This window comes from Adelges cooleyi, unplaced genomic scaffold (genome assembly GCF_023614345.1).
Source record: "Adelges cooleyi isolate 19-005CV unplaced genomic scaffold, UGA_ACOO_1.1 ACOO_flye_CR_arks_rails_tigmint_CR_PRNA_207, whole genome shotgun sequence".
In the NCBI taxonomy this organism is placed as follows: domain Eukaryota; kingdom Metazoa; phylum Arthropoda; class Insecta; order Hemiptera; family Adelgidae; genus Adelges; species Adelges cooleyi.
Window position 1 is genome coordinate 69,385 of NW_026095868.1, and position 17,129 is coordinate 86,513.

General features: G+C 29.3%; 1 protein-coding gene across 1 annotated transcript; it reads left to right on the plus strand.

Moving 5' to 3' along the window:
* The first annotated feature begins 7,261 nt into the window (after nucleotides 1-7,261).
* On the plus strand, nucleotides 7,262-15,440 carry LOC126834058 (uncharacterized). Its single transcript, XM_050565688.1, has 11 exons — nucleotides 7,262-7,358; nucleotides 8,992-9,092; nucleotides 9,688-9,714; nucleotides 10,444-10,470; nucleotides 12,173-12,220; nucleotides 12,491-12,520; nucleotides 13,970-14,005; nucleotides 14,155-14,214; nucleotides 14,602-14,628; nucleotides 14,822-14,905; nucleotides 15,217-15,440. The coding sequence occupies exons 2-11, from the start codon at nucleotides 9,005-9,007 to the stop codon at nucleotides 15,438-15,440; spliced, it is 651 nt and encodes a 216-aa protein (XP_050421645.1). The 5' UTR covers nucleotides 7,262-7,358; nucleotides 8,992-9,004.
* Nucleotides 15,441-17,129: the final 1,689 nt, after the last annotated feature.

The following is a 17,129-nucleotide window of genomic DNA, read 5'->3' on the forward strand; positions in this document are numbered from 1 at the left end:
ATTAAAGAGATTAACTTATCTTTATAAAGTGTTTATTATTTCTCAGTATATTTTCATCATTATAACAAAAAAGGTAGAAGTATTAAGAAACAAAAAATTCCAGTACAGTGGGGTCGGGGCAAAGTGGGGACGGAGAGGTCACAGGTCTACAGATTTTATTGTAACTGAAAGTGATGAATCACTTTTAAATAAACGCTTCGATGCGAATCTGTGGATAGTATGTTCGAACCAGTTATAGCGGTTTAGAAGATATCGTGGGACCATCAAAAATGTACTTAAAATTTAATATTTACTCTTGTGCAGGGTGGATACGATAAAGGTTGATCGTCCGTCTATAAAAATGTACTGTCGTAGTTACCCATATATCGTAATTAACAATATAATGAAAATATTTTCATTACCTTTTGACTGTTGATTCACTCACACATAGCAACCTAGAAACTGACTACGGCCAAAGTGTAAATTTACCCTTTTTTTGGTGTTTTTCCTAAATAAAAAAAAAGAATTTGACTACAGAATGTTGAGAAAATTGTAAATGTTATAGTTCCATTTTAGATCAACCTTCTGACTAGTTTTCAGATCAAAATCTCTAAAACTTTGCTTGAAAAAGTGAAATAAAGAAAAAAAATTCTATCCCTTCTAAGGGGAAAAGTTTATGATACTTTTTTGGTTTGTTAATGTTTATCGATAGTACTATGTTTGAAGAACAATTCATATAAATTTGGAACATTTTCGACTATTTTTAAAAAAGTTATAGACCATCGTAATTTTAAGTTGAAAAATGTTTTTTTTTAATTTTTTACACGTAATAAACAATCTGTATCAATTATACTAGGCACAATAAGAATATGTGATAAATTTTATAAAATCATGAAGTTTTGTTGAAAGAAGCCACCCATTGATAACACTTTCTGTTAACTTGATATTAATTTAATTGAAGAGATCTCGACACCAATTACGCTTCAGGCGTCTCGGAGGATTACCAGATATTGTAGGGGTGGCCAATTTTTTTATTAATGGATTTGGATGATTATTTAGGCGGCTATGGAATCTTTTATAAAAGATTTTTGCTTCATCATTTATTGTTTTTAATTTTAAGTCGGAATGTAGTGTATGATTTGACACGTAGGGTGGAGCATTCGTTAGTTTTCTAAGTGCAACATTTTGAAAGGCTTGGATTTTCATTATGTTTGACTTTTTCACATAGCCCCAGAGTTGCAGGCCGTAGGTCCATAGTGGTTTTAAAAATGTTTTATGTATAAGAAGTTTTGTTTTAATAGAGGTGTATATATTATTGGTTAATATGGGTTTGAGCATGCGAAGACAATGATTCAATGCTAATCTTTTAGTTTTGATGTGTTGAGCCCACGTTAATCTTTGATCTAGGGTGAGGTCAAGATATTTGATTTTAGCAAGAGTAGGGAATTGGAGTACCGTAAAGAAGAACATTAGGACAAGGAGTATGTCTGAGGGTAAAGGTTGTATGAACGGATTTATCCTGGTTAACTTTAAACCGCCATTTTGTAAACCATTTTTCCATAGCTTTAAGGTGAGTTTGTAAATTAATTGACGCTATGATTGGATCTTTATTAATAGATATTAACGCTTTGTCGTCAGCGTAGTCAGCTACTGAGGTGTTGGGATAGTAAACTGGTCAGAAGCAAAGATGTTATAAAGAATTGGAGCCAAGATGCCACCTTGAGGCACGCCAGCATTTATGGAAGCTATATCAGAAAGAGCGGTGGCGAACTTGAAAATGTCGATCCGTTAGGTAGGATTTGATGAGTAGGTAGTAAGTGGGAGGAAGGAGTTTCTTAATTTTATATAAGAGGCCATCATGCAATACCCTATCGAAGGCTTGTGAGATGTCTAAGAATACGCAATTGCAATAAAGTTTTTTTTCAAGAGAATACGATATGGCGTCTACGACTTAGTGTACTTGGTGTATGGTTGAGTAGTTGAAAAATGTATACATTTTTTAGGTGTTTTTCTCGATTTTGATGGGGAAGGGGTGACTTTTTTTTGCCCGATAAAGTACCTTCCAGGTATGATTTTTGATCTATAGAGTTGCTACACGAAGAAATCGGTTCAGCGGTTTACGAGGTATCGTGGGTCCAGACACAAAAAAAATAAAAAATAAAAACACATCATTGTAAAAACAATACCTTCTCAGCTCCGCATCGAAGCTAAAATACTTTGGATAAAACAACATTTCTATTTCATGCGATTTTAAAAGCGTACGCCTTAAAATGGCGGCATTCGGTTAATCTTATTATTAATGTGTATAAAATACACTTATTTCAATTGTCGTATTATTGGATACAATTGTCAACTTCATTCTCTGGGTTTTTTTTTTAATTTGGTTTCCCAAGGCTTGGACAATGATTACATGTCGCACTGGTAATTCGACGGCGTTCTTTTCAGTAATCGTAGCTACATTCACTTAGTGATGTCACAAGTTAGATATTCTAAGTAATCTGTTATATGTATTGAACGATAGATGCCTAATAAAATAAACAAGTAAATATATATAATAAATGCATTTGGGGAAAAGGATCATAAGGTTAAATTATAATTTACTTATTTTATTTTGCCTATACAAGGGGGAGGGGCAGGGGAGTGCTCGAAAGTATTAGAAAAAAACAGCTGGGACCTTAGCCGACATTGTGTGAGTTATACTTCGAACATAATACTATCAAAATATCCTAGAAAACGTTATATCTTAAACTTAAGAATTCCTTAGTTAGTTAATATTGTTAGAATAATGTTAAAAGATTGTTTACATATTAAATCTAACTCATTTGAGCTAATGTTTTTGTTGGAGTCAGAGAGTAATATTAAAACAAACTAATTTCAAGTGTAAAGAATAAATTTCATCGAAATTCCAGATTAAAAATGTTAATTTTGGTCTAAGACGTTTTACGTTACATGTTAGTCGACGAAAGGATATGTTTTATAACAAAAAATGAGGTTTAATTTGTTTGTTATATCACAGTATTTGTATAATTAATTTTAAAACATATTAGAACTAAATTCGGAATATTGACAATTGCCATACAGTTTTAATTACTCAAGTAAAAAATGAATGGACCTAAAATATAATAAAATTAAAAATCGTTTTAACGTTGGAGACTTCAAATATTATAACTAGGTCGATATTTTTTTTATTTAAAAAAAACATCAAACATTTTTGTTTTTTAATTGTTCTTAATTTTTAATGTTGCTCTATTTTCATTAAATTAAACACAATGTTAAAGATTACTGAACAAAATGTTCAAAAAATAATGTCTTGAACACGGTTTGAGGTAATAAATTGAAAAGCCTTTTTTTATAAATAAATGTATACTTAATTTATTTTAAATATATATTTTTTATGAACTTTTAAATATTGATAAAAAGATATTTGTTTCATTTAATATTTAAGTGTATCTGAGCACACCCTATACAGGTTCACGCCAAGGTCAGGTTGTCATTAATATTAGGTATACATTATATAGGTACCCTTAATTAGTTTATTTTGTTTGGTGGTTTGCACTTTTAGCTTCGGTGCAGAGCAGAGTGTGTGGGCTTTTTTTTTGTCTGTACACACTGTAACTTTTTTAATACTGGGCCACTTCCTTCGTGTAGCAACTCTATAAGTCACAAATTTCATCTAGTTGGTACTTTAAGGTGGGTTAAAGTTGAAAAAGTTTACTTTTTCATAGTTAAAATTTGAAAAAAAACTGGTCGATATAAAGTTTGGAACAAATATTTATAGATAATTTGAGAAATAGTCTGAAGGACAACTTTAACAGCTATCATTAATTTTAGAAACTCAAAATAATAATAACAAATAAGGCCAGTACAGTGAGGTCAGGGCATAATGGAGTCGGAGCATGATGATGTCAGGGCATAGTGGGGACGGGGAGGTTACAGTTTCAGAGGCATTTTTAAATCTGTAAGTGATAAAACCACTAACTAAACTCGTTAAAAATCCAAAAAGGGATGTTAATAGACGCGAAAATTAAGTAAGGTGACCAATGATATTATTTGATTTTTTATCAAATTATAAAAAACATGTGACGCCCGAAATAATGTTTTATTTTTATTTGGGTTACGTTGCCGATGGTTAGGTTATTAATGGTGGGAGAGTAATTTCAACTGCCTAATCGGGATATTAAAAAACAAAAACATCTAGATATTTTCGTTTATCGAAAATGCTCTGGGAACAGATCTACTTTACCGGACACCCTTTTTTTTTAAATTTTTTACTATTTTGCATGGTGATTGGGAATATGTAAAAATTTTGCCCCGCTAGCACTTAGTTTGAAAGTTACATACTTTTATTGTTCATCGATATCGACAAGTGTCTAGAAGTTGTTGTAAAATAACGTTATTTTCACAGTAAATAGAGTTCTTAATCTGTGCTTAAGCGTGTTTAAATTTTCAATAATTCATTTCACTAAATGTCTATACAAATTTGGTGAATTTAGCATTTTTAATTATAAAGAACCTATTGTGTTCTTTAACATTCATAAACATAAATTAACTTAAAAATGGTCTAGCGTTTTATGGTACAAAATTCAATGTTAGACGTGTACATCAAATAGACATGCACATTGGTCAACATGTTTCCCAACAAAGCCATTTTTTTAAACAATATTTTTATACATCGTATATTTATTATTTATATCAGAGTGAAAATGCATCTTGTACTTAATGGACGTGCGCTCTCGCAACACAAACGAGTCTCATCTAAATCTAACAAGATTTGCATATCCACGATATTACAGTGTAGACTTTAGTGCTATGTTAAAATTAGATCACTTGGTCTTCTGTTGAGTTTGATCATGAATACACTATAATTATTGAAATACACATTATTCTTTAAAGGCGCTGCTTAATATAGTATTAAACTGTTATGCGTAAGAGCTATAAAGCGTATAAAGCTAGCCATTTTTACGGGTTGTATTTAATTAGCATAAATTAAATTTAACTATAAGTGTAAAATTTATTGTTATAGTCAAATCTTTACATCGGACCATAAAAAGACAAATTAAGTGCGATTAACTCTAGGTATAATCAAAGTATTCATTCTAGATGATAATGATTCAGACTATGATAATGCAAATGTTGGACAAGTATGATTGTTATTTGTAGGTTTTTGTGTTGCATTTGAGTCCTAAGGTCCTAACTAAATCTAATTAGAACATTCAAATTACAATCATTCGACTTATTTAAACGATATTTTTATTAGATTATATTATTTAAATTACATTAAAAAGCACATATTTAAACAACAAGGCTAATGTACCTAACAAGAGTTTTAACTTATCACTACAAGAGCAAACACTGGCAAAAGCGAACGGTTTGTATAATACTATATGATGTAGACAATACAACCACTGATAATACAACAATCAAAATTATGATTATACCAATACATTACATACATAACATTATAACCCGATAGTTGAAAATAGTAACGTAATATTCCAAAAATACATATTTCTAGAAAATTCTATGACCAAATTGCATTTTTTTTTTCAAAGGGCAAATCATTGTAAAACTTACACCTACCATCCCCTCAGCTCTGTATCAAAGCTACAATAAGAAAACTTTTTTTGGTGTTTAATTTATATATTTTGCCAGGTAGGTATTACTATACTTTGTATTTATACATTTACAAGGCTAACATCGTGACAAATGTATTTAAGTATTAATAACAAATGACATCTCTGTTGTGGTTTGTTAATACCAATAAAATATATTACAATTATTGTGTTGAAGACATTTTTCAGTGTTGAGTGTTGAGGGGATGGGTGTTAACTACAAATTACTAATAATTAAAAATATCATGTTGCATAATTTTATTTATGAATATAAATAATATTTATAATCATGTCAAGTTGAAATAATTTAATTATAGGTAAATACACATTTATATTTATTACAAAATCAGTCACTAGTTATCATTGCAACTGTCAACTTGTTTATCCTCTTCATCCATACTTAACTTTTTTTCTTCGATTTTTCGTTAGCAAAAGTTCGGATAATATCTTCGAAGTCTAATGGTTTTAAAAATTCACTCTCGATGTTCAAAGTTCCAAGATTTTAGTATTTTAGTTCGGAAGTTATATTTTATTGATATAAATATTAATGCAACACTATCATTATGTGGTATTAGGCATTGTTGGAACTTTAACACGATTTTTATCTTTTTAACAATACTTTATTTTCTGCAAAAGTATTAAAATCGGAAACTGAAGAGATAAATACATAAAACTGGAATGCCATTATTTAAGACCTTAACCTAGTCATGGTAGCCTTAAATACCGGTCTAGTGATTTGAACAGAATTTAATAAAGCAACATTTATTTTTAAAAATTGCATGTTTTCAATAAAGAAATCACATTTGAAAATCATTTACTTCGCTTTTTTTTTTTACATTAAAGACCTTGAGGCGGAGACCCCCCATCTATGTCCATTACACATGTTATGGCCCTTATTTTTATAGTTTTGTTCAGTTGAATATTATCATTAGAAGTCAACACTAACTATAAAAAAAAATGTTCTGTAACTTCTATTACTGTGATCTCCACTCTAGCTCTTGGTTTGATACCAAATCAATCATGAAATTTCTACTCAATAGTTGGTACAGAAATAGAGGATTTTCATAAATATTTTTTAAGATATTTTTATTAAAAATTATGTATTATATTATGTAGTATGACAATTAAATCGATAGCAATAATTAATATATCATAATGTAAAATATTGGCTATACTGTAACGAACTATGCTCTACGAGCACATGCGTGATCGACCTTCTGAAATACTTGAGCTCGTGAGATCTATTATTTATAGATAATCTAACCAAAAAGCCCTTTTTTATGAATTTAGAGGGATTAATTGTTTAATCGTCCGACTAGATGTTGTTTGCCAGTGGATACAAACTAATAAGGCAAGTAAGCCTATCTTTTATAATTATTATTATATAGAATTTCTGTAACAGAGTCCGCCGCCCACAATCGATTACTAAGTAATGGCTATCAGACTCTTACAACTTACATGAATACCTAGTGTTAATTAAATTGAAAACATTGTTTACGATTTATTTTCGACTAAAACAAGTGTCGGCTACACTACTGTTCTTTTATTTGTAGTTCGGTGGAAATACAGTTCTGTTAGTTTGTGTTTCTGGTAATTTATTATTCGGCAAAAATACGGTTCTGCCGATTTGTTTTCGGTTTTTTATGCGACTCGCCTATAACTACGTTGTATTTATACAGAAGGTACAATCATTGTTATTGCACCAACACTTGATTTTGTTCATTTCAGTAACGTACACGAATCCAACAATTTGTCAAATCACAACAGGTAATATGAGTAGTTAAACTATAAAAAAAATAATAGTTTTTACAATCATCACAGTAGACATACCATATATTATCTCAAATCAAAATTTTGCAATCAGATTCTACAAAATCTCCAAGTTCTTTTAACACAAAAAATGTCTGATTCGAATGTAAATTGAAAAAAAATATGCATTAATAAGTACAATATGTTTATGCCGGTCTGGGTGGAACTGATAAATGAATTTAATATTATATTTAATTTAATATTTATATAAAATTTATTGAAATTAGCGTTTCACAATTTATTCGAATGAAAAATAATTTAAATAATTATTTTTAAAACTATTCGAATAAAATAAAATATTTCTATATAATATACTGGTTTTATATATTTCCTAAATGTAGAATGTATTAAAATTCTACGTAATAATATTCCAAACATTATTCTTGAAAAAAGCACTTACAAACTATTTGTATAATATTTTTTTAAATAATTATTTATATTATTTATTTATTCGAATGAAAAAATGGGATATTATTCGAATAAATCTTTCTAAATTTAATCGAATAATTCTTTTTAAATTTAGAAAATAATAGTATTTATGAAGTCCTTTAATAAAAAATATAAATTATTTGCTATTTTCATCCCGATGACGTGGGCAAATTACTTAACTCCTACTTTACACAAGACCTACTTAAAGGGTGAGAAATTTAAATATACAATAACTTCGGATAAGGACAAATTTAGGATGGTCATTTTTTAAAAACATTATCCGGAAACAAACAAACTACATTTTTTTTTCTATATTCTGTTTCTTGAGTGGGATGATAATATATTAATATTTTTTGAATGATTATCCTTGTTAGGGTTGACAGGTTTCCTTAATAAGGTTTGGTATATAGACGGGAAAATGCCGGAATTGCGGAGGAAAAGTATTCCGGTACCAATTATTTAAGGTCAAGGGAGATGTGCAGGAGTGTGGAATATAGAGGTATACAATTGATTAGTCACAGTATGAGGCTTGGGAAAAGGTGATAGAAAAGAGAATATCGAAGAATCAACTTGGGTTTATACCAGGGAAATCAAGTATTGAACCAATATTTTGTATGAGGCAAGCTGTGGAAAAGTACAGAGTAAAAAAGAAAACTGTGTATGGTATTTATAGATTTAGAAAAGGCATATGATAGAATTCCCAGAGAGGTTTTGAGGTGGATGTTAAGGAAAAAACGAGTGCCGAGGGTTTTTTTTTATATGATTAACCATGTAAGGGTGGTTGACAGGTTTCCTTAATAAGGTTTTGGTATATAGATGGAAAAATGCCGGAGTTGTGGAGTAATCTGGTACCAATATTTAAGGGCAAGGAAGATGTGCAGGAGTGTGAAAATTATAGAGATATAAAACTGATTAGTCATAGTATGAAGGTTAGAGAATAGATTGTAGAAAAGAAAATATCGAAGATATTCAATTTGGGTTTTTGCCAGGGAAATCAACTATGGAAGGACTAGGGTGGCCGGCCCCATGTAATTGGGAGTGTAAGGCAATAATAAAGAAGAAGAAGATATGGACTATCTAAAGAATCTTTACTGCAATTTTGTGCAAACACATATTTATGTATTACTATTGAATTTGACATTATACCGTTATTTTTTTTTAGATATCCATTGAAAATGACTAACAATAAGCTACAAGTTTTGTATTTTTATGCGGTTACTATTTGCATTGTTACAAACAATATAAAATGCGCATCGCAAGATGGTAAGACCTAAAAATTTGAATCATTTTTTATTACATTTTTTTAGTTTCGATGCCGAACTGAGATTTATAAGATTCATATTTATCTATTAAACTGTGTACAGATTTGTTTTAATATTTTGTACATTATAACATAAACATGATATACATTTTGAACAATAATTATTAAGTTGTACTAATATTTTTATTGACAACTATTTGGATTGATCATATTAAGTTTTTGTACGATTTTTAGCTTTAAATTTTTTTTGCTGTATACAATTTATAAACTAGTATTTAATTAAAAATAACGCAGCCTTACACATATAATTTGACCAACTTTTACCCCAAAATCCAGAAGGCTTATTTATGCAATGTGATATAATTTTTAATTAAACGCTTCGATGCAAATTTTGACACACTAGACCTCACTTTAACACTTTCTAAATGTGCTTAGTTTATATTGCACTGGATTAAACTTACTACCCACAGATTCTCACCAAAGCATTTATTTGAGAGGATTTTTATCGATTTCAGCTATAATAATTACTGTACAACTGTGACCTCGCTGACAATTTGATATTTTACGAAATTATGATAGTATAATTTATTATTCCAGAATACCGTGATCAGATTTGTAAGACCAGTGAGTTACAAATACAATTTTTTTTTTAAGTGATTTAGACAATTTGTAACGTTATTTCATAATATGTAATTAAAAATTTATTCATTTGTGTCGTTATATTGTGTTAATTTTTGTTACAAATTCGCTAAATAATTTAACGCTTTGTCCTGATCACAAAACAAACAAAATTGCCTGTAAATAAGTGCCTATTAATATTTTATTACTAAAATATAAACTGAACTGCCATATGCTACATTAATGTGTTTGTGACCTTCAAAACGAGAAGATGTTTTATACGTTTTCCAAACAATATTTTTTTATGTATAATAAAAATACTCTTTAATTCCTTGTTTAAACTATTTTAGCAAAGTCAAACATTTTTAAAGTAAATGTGACTCAAACATTTAACTTTAGTTAATAAAAAATACAGCCATTAATCCCCCAATACTAGGGCTATTAAAAATTACCATCAAGATTGTAATTTAGTAACCTCGGATACATAACCTACAATTTTTTTTATTTAATGGTATACATTTTTAGCAGTTATAGTTTTAGCCAACATCCGGCTAGTGGTTTATCAAAATTAAAGACTAAATCAGTATGGAGGGCCACAAGCTAAATATAGTACAAGCAACCATTACATAGTTATGTTATAGAACTATTTTTTTTTTGTGTATTTAGCCTCTTATGATCGCTTTGACTATATTGTTTATTGTATTTGTTAATTATGTAAAATTGGTTTTTTTTTAGACTACATACTTAGAGATTTAAATGACGGTGAGTGTTTATATAGTTAATAATATAGTATATTATAATTAAGGGAAAAAAATAAAAATAATTTTACAGAAAATATGAAGTTTGGCAAAAATAAATAGGCACAGTCTAAACTCTAAACAGCGCCATACTTTTAATGTAATAAGGCAGAATTATTCCATCTCACCATGTTTAGATTTTACAGTTATTTTAACCAATATTCTGCATTTATATGGTCAATTGAAAATAGTACTATCTAATCCATAATGACCATATCATAATTAAGGGGCTGGGTGCAAGAAGAGCAATTTTTAGAAAAACGTATTTTGAGATTAACGAAGTTAAAATTTCAAATATGTAACACATTTTTGGATCTGCTCACATGGTAAACGCTTCTGCAGCGCTCTATTTTTAAAATTGTATACACATATAGTATAGAGATCGCTGAGTTCAAAAAACATTTGAGCAAAAAGGGCATTTCCGTGAAAATGCCTTTCTTGCACCCAGCCCCTCAATGTCCCTATGCATGTCTCCTAAATTAGCATAATATGATATAACTTACAGTATGAGCAAATTTTCATACTGTGACTTAACTATCATTGTATTTAAAAGGTGGATGTTTAAATATTATCATGTGGCCAGTGCAGTGGTGTATAATTATGTTTTCTAAATATTTGCTAAATTATAAAATTTACTTAAAAATGGAAATTCTCTTTTTTTTTGGTTATATTTTCACGAAATTTTGTTTTAACCAATATTAACGACAAGAATTGTAAATTAATCTGTTGGTCATATATGATGAGATATAATAAGAATTATAAATTACACTGTATTATCCCAACCTAATATTACAACCTTAATATTTCAAAATTATAATTATTCACTTCCAACTGTCTTGTTTCACGGTTATGTCTCGTGGCTATCATGTACTTTGTTTTTATCTCATTTATCATTAATCAAATTTGTTCACATATACTTCTATCAATTTGCTAATAGTTCTCATTAGGTTTTCCTCACTCTCCACCATTTTTATAACATCATCTTCATATCCTGCCACTACCAGGTGCTGGACATTTCTTATTTTGATTCCTGTGGCTTCAGCCAAGGTCTCTCTCATAATTAATTCTAGTGCTATATTGAAAAAGGCTGGTGACAAAGCATCTCTTAGTCTTCAGACTAAGAGATCTTAACTATTAGCTTATGTAGCTGCTGTATTAATTGCGCTACTCCTTTCTTAAGACATTCCTGTATTATATCATCTGCTTCAGGTGTTTTTAATTTTTTAGCATTCCTAACCCAGTCTCCTCTTCCTCCATTGATGGTCGTTCAATATTTTGTTCAACCGTGTCATGTTCTTCCGATGCTACGTTATGTCTTATAAGTTGTTTTAAGAGTGTCTGAAACATGTTCTTGAATGTCTTAGCTTTTTTGTCATTTTCTGTTAACATAGTCCCATCTTCCCATCTTACCATTGTATGCCTCGACTTAAAACCTTTCCTCATCTTGTTCACCTTTTCCAAAATCTTTTATTTATCCTAATTATTCCTTTTGCCTCTCTCTATCTTATAGCTACATTCTTTTATTCTCCTCCGTTAGATTGATAAACAATTATAGATTATCTGTGCTATGCCTACCTCACTTAAATGTTTTATAAAATATTGAATGGTAATTACTGAAGTTTATTTAACGAAATCATTAATCATTTGTTTTTGTACTTTGATTCCAGATCAAAAAGAACAACTGGTCAACCAACTCATTCAAGGATACACAGATGGTATTGTTATGTGTAAATTATTATTTTGGTTTTAAGTAAACTCATTTTTACAATATTAGGCTATTTAATTGCCATTGCTTAACGAATAGTTTTGTTGTACTATCAATACCGTTTGTCATGTTGCACACTTTATCAGTACATTCAATCGTTCATTTAAAAATTGATGTCTAAGGAACCGTTAAATTTGTATTAATTTATTAAACGTTCACGCAACTCGCATGCACTACTATTTCTTTTTTTTTAAACAAATTATTTGTGTTTTTTTTTCAGCGCGAATTCAGGTTTTGATTTTTCCGCCAGGTAAACAATTTACAATTGTTTTATACGATTAGGTAATATCATAGACCTACAAAGTAATGAACTGGACCTACCACACTGCACCTCCCATTCTAACTTAAAGTTTAAATAACATTAAAAGAAATTATTAAAAACTTGTTATCATCGAGTCTAAATATTCATCAAATAATACATGGTCATCTTGAATTTTAAAGAAGAAATGTTACAAAAATTATTGAAAACCGAAAACAGTTATTTGCAATAAAAAAAAGGTCGTTTTTATTTTATAGTGCAAATGAGTATAAATTTATTTTTAAAAAAAATCTTACACCATTCACTAGAATAAGAGTTATCTCATTTTTCTAATCTTTGTAAGACACCCTGTATTAGACAGTATTCTTTGAAATGTTGTTAGTAATGTGTATAATTTATATATATATATATATATTATTGTAAGTTATAACTATTAGGTATGTTTGAATGAAAAACCCTGGTAGATCTGCATTCAAGATTAAAAAATTGATTAGTTTTTGTGATATCAATACCTTTCCAGTTCCTCTTTCAATCTATACCTAATATGTATATATGTAAAATCACAATGTTTAATAATAATACAAATTGTAATACTATTAGTAATATACCTATGATCGATGTTAAATGGTATAAGATGATACGACTTGCCGATTCATGATATTCTCTTTATCTGATTTTATTGTTAAACTTAAACTATGCATCGAATATCAAGAGTTAATGTGTATGTTTTAACGTGTATTTGACTTTTTTTACAGTTCATTAACACTACACATTTATAACTAACAAACTATTTAGAGGATGTCCGTAAATCTACATGTTAATGTAGTACTTAAGATGTAGTTTTAAATTTTTTTTTTCTAAATTGAAGCGCATAGAGCCAGAACAGCCTAACCCACAAAAATGTAATTGCGCAGGACGGGCATTTAAAGTTTTGACTACTTTTTAATTTTTTTTTTCTTATTAAATCCACTCCAAGGAAAATAACAAAAACTCATTATTATGTATAAATCCTTGCCTTTTAAACCATCTATAGAGTACTGATCAATTTAAGGGCCACTATGGTTCTGAAATTATATTTCATACTCACAGTGTCAAAAACAATTATGTGCTGCCATCTAGTGAATAATTTTTTTTGTAAGATAGGCCATAGTGCATTTCAAATAATATATCAATCTGAAACGTTTTATCACATAAAACAGATTTTGATTTTTTGTGGGTTAGGCTATTCTGGCTCTATGCGCCTCAATTTACCGGTTTTATTATTAATCCATTAATATTGCAAGCTGGTAAATTTATTTAAAAACAAAATTTGCTTAAACACAAAATGTACATAAAAGTATTATTTTTGAATTAAGCTTTTGATTATAGTGGCAGTCGATTACCTAAATATATATACAACCTTTTAACAGTAAAGTATTATAAATTCGAATCTATTTTCAGTCACTGCGTTTTTCTCAAACAGAGTCAAGGCGAGAGGTAAAAAATTATCGTCCGCGTAACTTATAATTAATATCTAGTAACTATGTTTATTCATGAAGTTTTTTTGTGATATTTTTTTTATGGTAGGCAGTGAAATTTTACATATAATAAATTATTTTAATGGGGTTTTAATGTTTTAATTATAGCTTTTGAATCAATAATAACCCGAGAATGGAATATACAAGAATTATTATCAGTTATCATAGGTAACTAATAATATATTAATAATAATAATATGTTAGTATATTATATCGTTTCTAATAGAAAAGGGTAACATGGCCTACTTATACGCACGTTTTTTTCATTTTCCAGTGTTATATTTTTGTATTTAATGTATCTACTCATTGACTTTTCTAAACCTTAAATTACAGTTTAGTAGTTACAAATTACAATACAGCAAGCTTTTTCCATCTCTCTCGATTGCTAACGACTTTATTGGCGGTCACGTTTTAAAACATTAGCTCGATAATTATTGTCCATAAATGCTCGATTGGATTTATACATATTCTATGACTAAAATAATAAACTTAAATAAGATTTATTATATACATTTTTTGGACCCTTAATTATAAGAGTAATTATTTTTATTACAGGACGAGAGCCAACAATTGATTCAATTAGTAAGTATAACAGTTTTCTGCAGAACAATTATTTAGTAGTATTTGAGTGAATATTACAGTTGTACAATGTGCTTAAATAAGACTATATTAATAATGGTGAATTAAAAAAGTTGAAAATTCTTATCTATAGTTTACATGGTATAACTTAAATGTTAAAAATAAAACTAAATACATCATCTGTATGATATTATAGACCCAATCGACTATGACACGGCAGTAAACAGCAGATATGTTGTTTTACATACTATTTTCAACTATGTTCTACATCAAAGAATGAGTAAGCATTTTTATAATATTTATTTTAAAACGTCGTTAAACCCAAACTTTGGCATATACATAACCTATCTATGTGTAGGTAATTAGTACTTATGGGTAAAAAAAAAATACTTTTAAGTCAGTAGAACAATGACTGTAGTTTAAAGTCCAGCAATAGCAACCACATGATTCAAGCAAAAGCTAATGTATTTATTTTTTAACACTTAGCTAGATCCGGAATATTTTATATGTTTTTTATTATTTCTTGCATTAATTTGTAGTATTTAACGATTACCTATATTTCTTTTCAATAATTATGTCGTATGGTTTTAGATCGCATCCAAATGTGCAACAATGGCGAAATCACAAAATGCAGATTGCTCGGGATAATAACGCGTGCATTAAATCCTGGGTTTAGATATACACAAGGATGTAATGAAGTATTAAATTGCGTTATAGGATTGGAAGCAAAAGGCGATAGACCTGTACAAATGATCGAGTATGTAGATTTGATACTTCCGGAAGGGTTTTTTAAAACAGAACTTGATATGAACTAATAAGAAAACTTGTATTTTAGTTAAAAACATTGTTTTATCTATTAAACTCTTCATGTTTCGATATCAATATAAAAGTGTATTCATTAATAAACTATTATTATAACCAATACCGTCGTCGTATAGCTGTTATTATTTCATGCATTAGGAAAAACACCAGCACCGCACCGGTTGGATCAAAGGAGAATTTAGAAATCAATATAAAAGTAAAAATAGTAGTGATAGTAATAGTATAGTAGTAGTTATAGCATAAGTAATAGTAATAGTAATAATAACTGTGGATGAAAGGTATTAATATAGCTTGCGTACGAGTCCGCATTTATCGGTTTACTTTGTACATGGATATGTCTTATAGCTGGGTGTCATTCTGGAATTTTGTCCGTCACGTTGTGTGTCACAGTGCTGATGTATGCATAATTAATTAAAGTACTTAAATATAATCTGAATTATATGGATAAATATAATCTCATTATAAGTAAGCTTATACTCGTATTATAATAGACCTAAGGTTTTATGATGCTTATTATGTTTAGTACTTAAGTCCCGAATACTTCTTATAATCATTACCTAATCAAATATTATATAATAGGAAGCCGATTATGGGAGCTCTTAAACTTGTTATATTTTCATAAACTTTCGATTTTCAAATAACGACTTATTATTTTGTTTTTTTATTAGGTATTTTTATTAATACACAAGAACATCTCTAATAAACATAACCTAAATCTACCGGTATTGTCTTATAATTTTGTAACGGACCTACTCGACTAGCTGGCTAGACTAAGCAAAGTGGCCGTCGATAAGGCTAAAATAGACGGATCCCCACGGGAAAACGTTTGGCTAGACCGCTGTCTACGTCTAATTGGCCTTAAAGTCTCCCTTATTAATTTAACGTGAAGTAACGGTCAGATGAAATATGTTCGTTACAGCTACTGGAAGGATATCCCTCTCAGTTTAGAGCCACCCCGTTGTCGCATTCCCTCTGCATATGGAAATCGCCAGCCCTGTCGTCGCTTTCTTGGCATAAGCTCGAGGCAAAAACGGAATACCGGGTCTTTGCCAAGTCCTCTCCAAAAGTAGTGTTCTTAAAGTTTGACAATACTCCACATTTAAAAATTCCGCCATTATTAAGTTAAAACCTATTGGGTCACAAACATTGTGGGCGTGCATCCGGTGAATAAAATTTATAAAATAAAATGATGTGTAATCACAAGTTTTTAGAATTTAAGTTAACCTAATGGTTTGGGGAAAAAGCTGCGTAAAAAACCAGACCATTTACAATGTACACTTAAGTAAAAGAATGCACGCGCCTCTAGGTGTCTTTTGATTTGATTGTGCGATAATTTTACAACTATGAACGTAAACAATTTAGATTAAAGAAAGTAATTAAATCCGTCCCCAGGTCGTTACGCAGGTTTGTATAAATGTTAGTTTAAACATTTATACAAACATTTAAAATACGATAAAAAAAAATTACACAAAATATAACAAAGGCATTATTAATACACAGGTTGTCTTAAGAAGACAGTGCGCCTAAAACTTAATATAAAAGTCGACTTAATAAGACATACATATATTATATACTTATGAAATACAGTATAATTAATACATCAATAGTTTTATATAGCCCCTAAATACACATTGCCTTGGAAAATTAATATTTAATTAACTTTTACTGGTTATAATTTCGAG

Bases quoted from the DNA above. Each gene is read 5' to 3' on its own strand.
- LOC126834058 (XM_050565688.1), top strand. From the start codon at position 9,005: ATGACTAACAATAAGCTACAAGTTTTGTATTTTTATGCGGTTACTATT. The intron at 9,093-9,687 runs GTAAGACCTAAA...TTATTATTCCAG, and splicing joins AAAATGCGCATCGCAAGATG to AATACCGTGATCAGATTTGT. The intron at 10,471-12,172 runs GTGAGTGTTTAT...CTTTGATTCCAG, and splicing joins ACTTAGAGATTTAAATGACG to ATCAAAAAGAACAACTGGTC.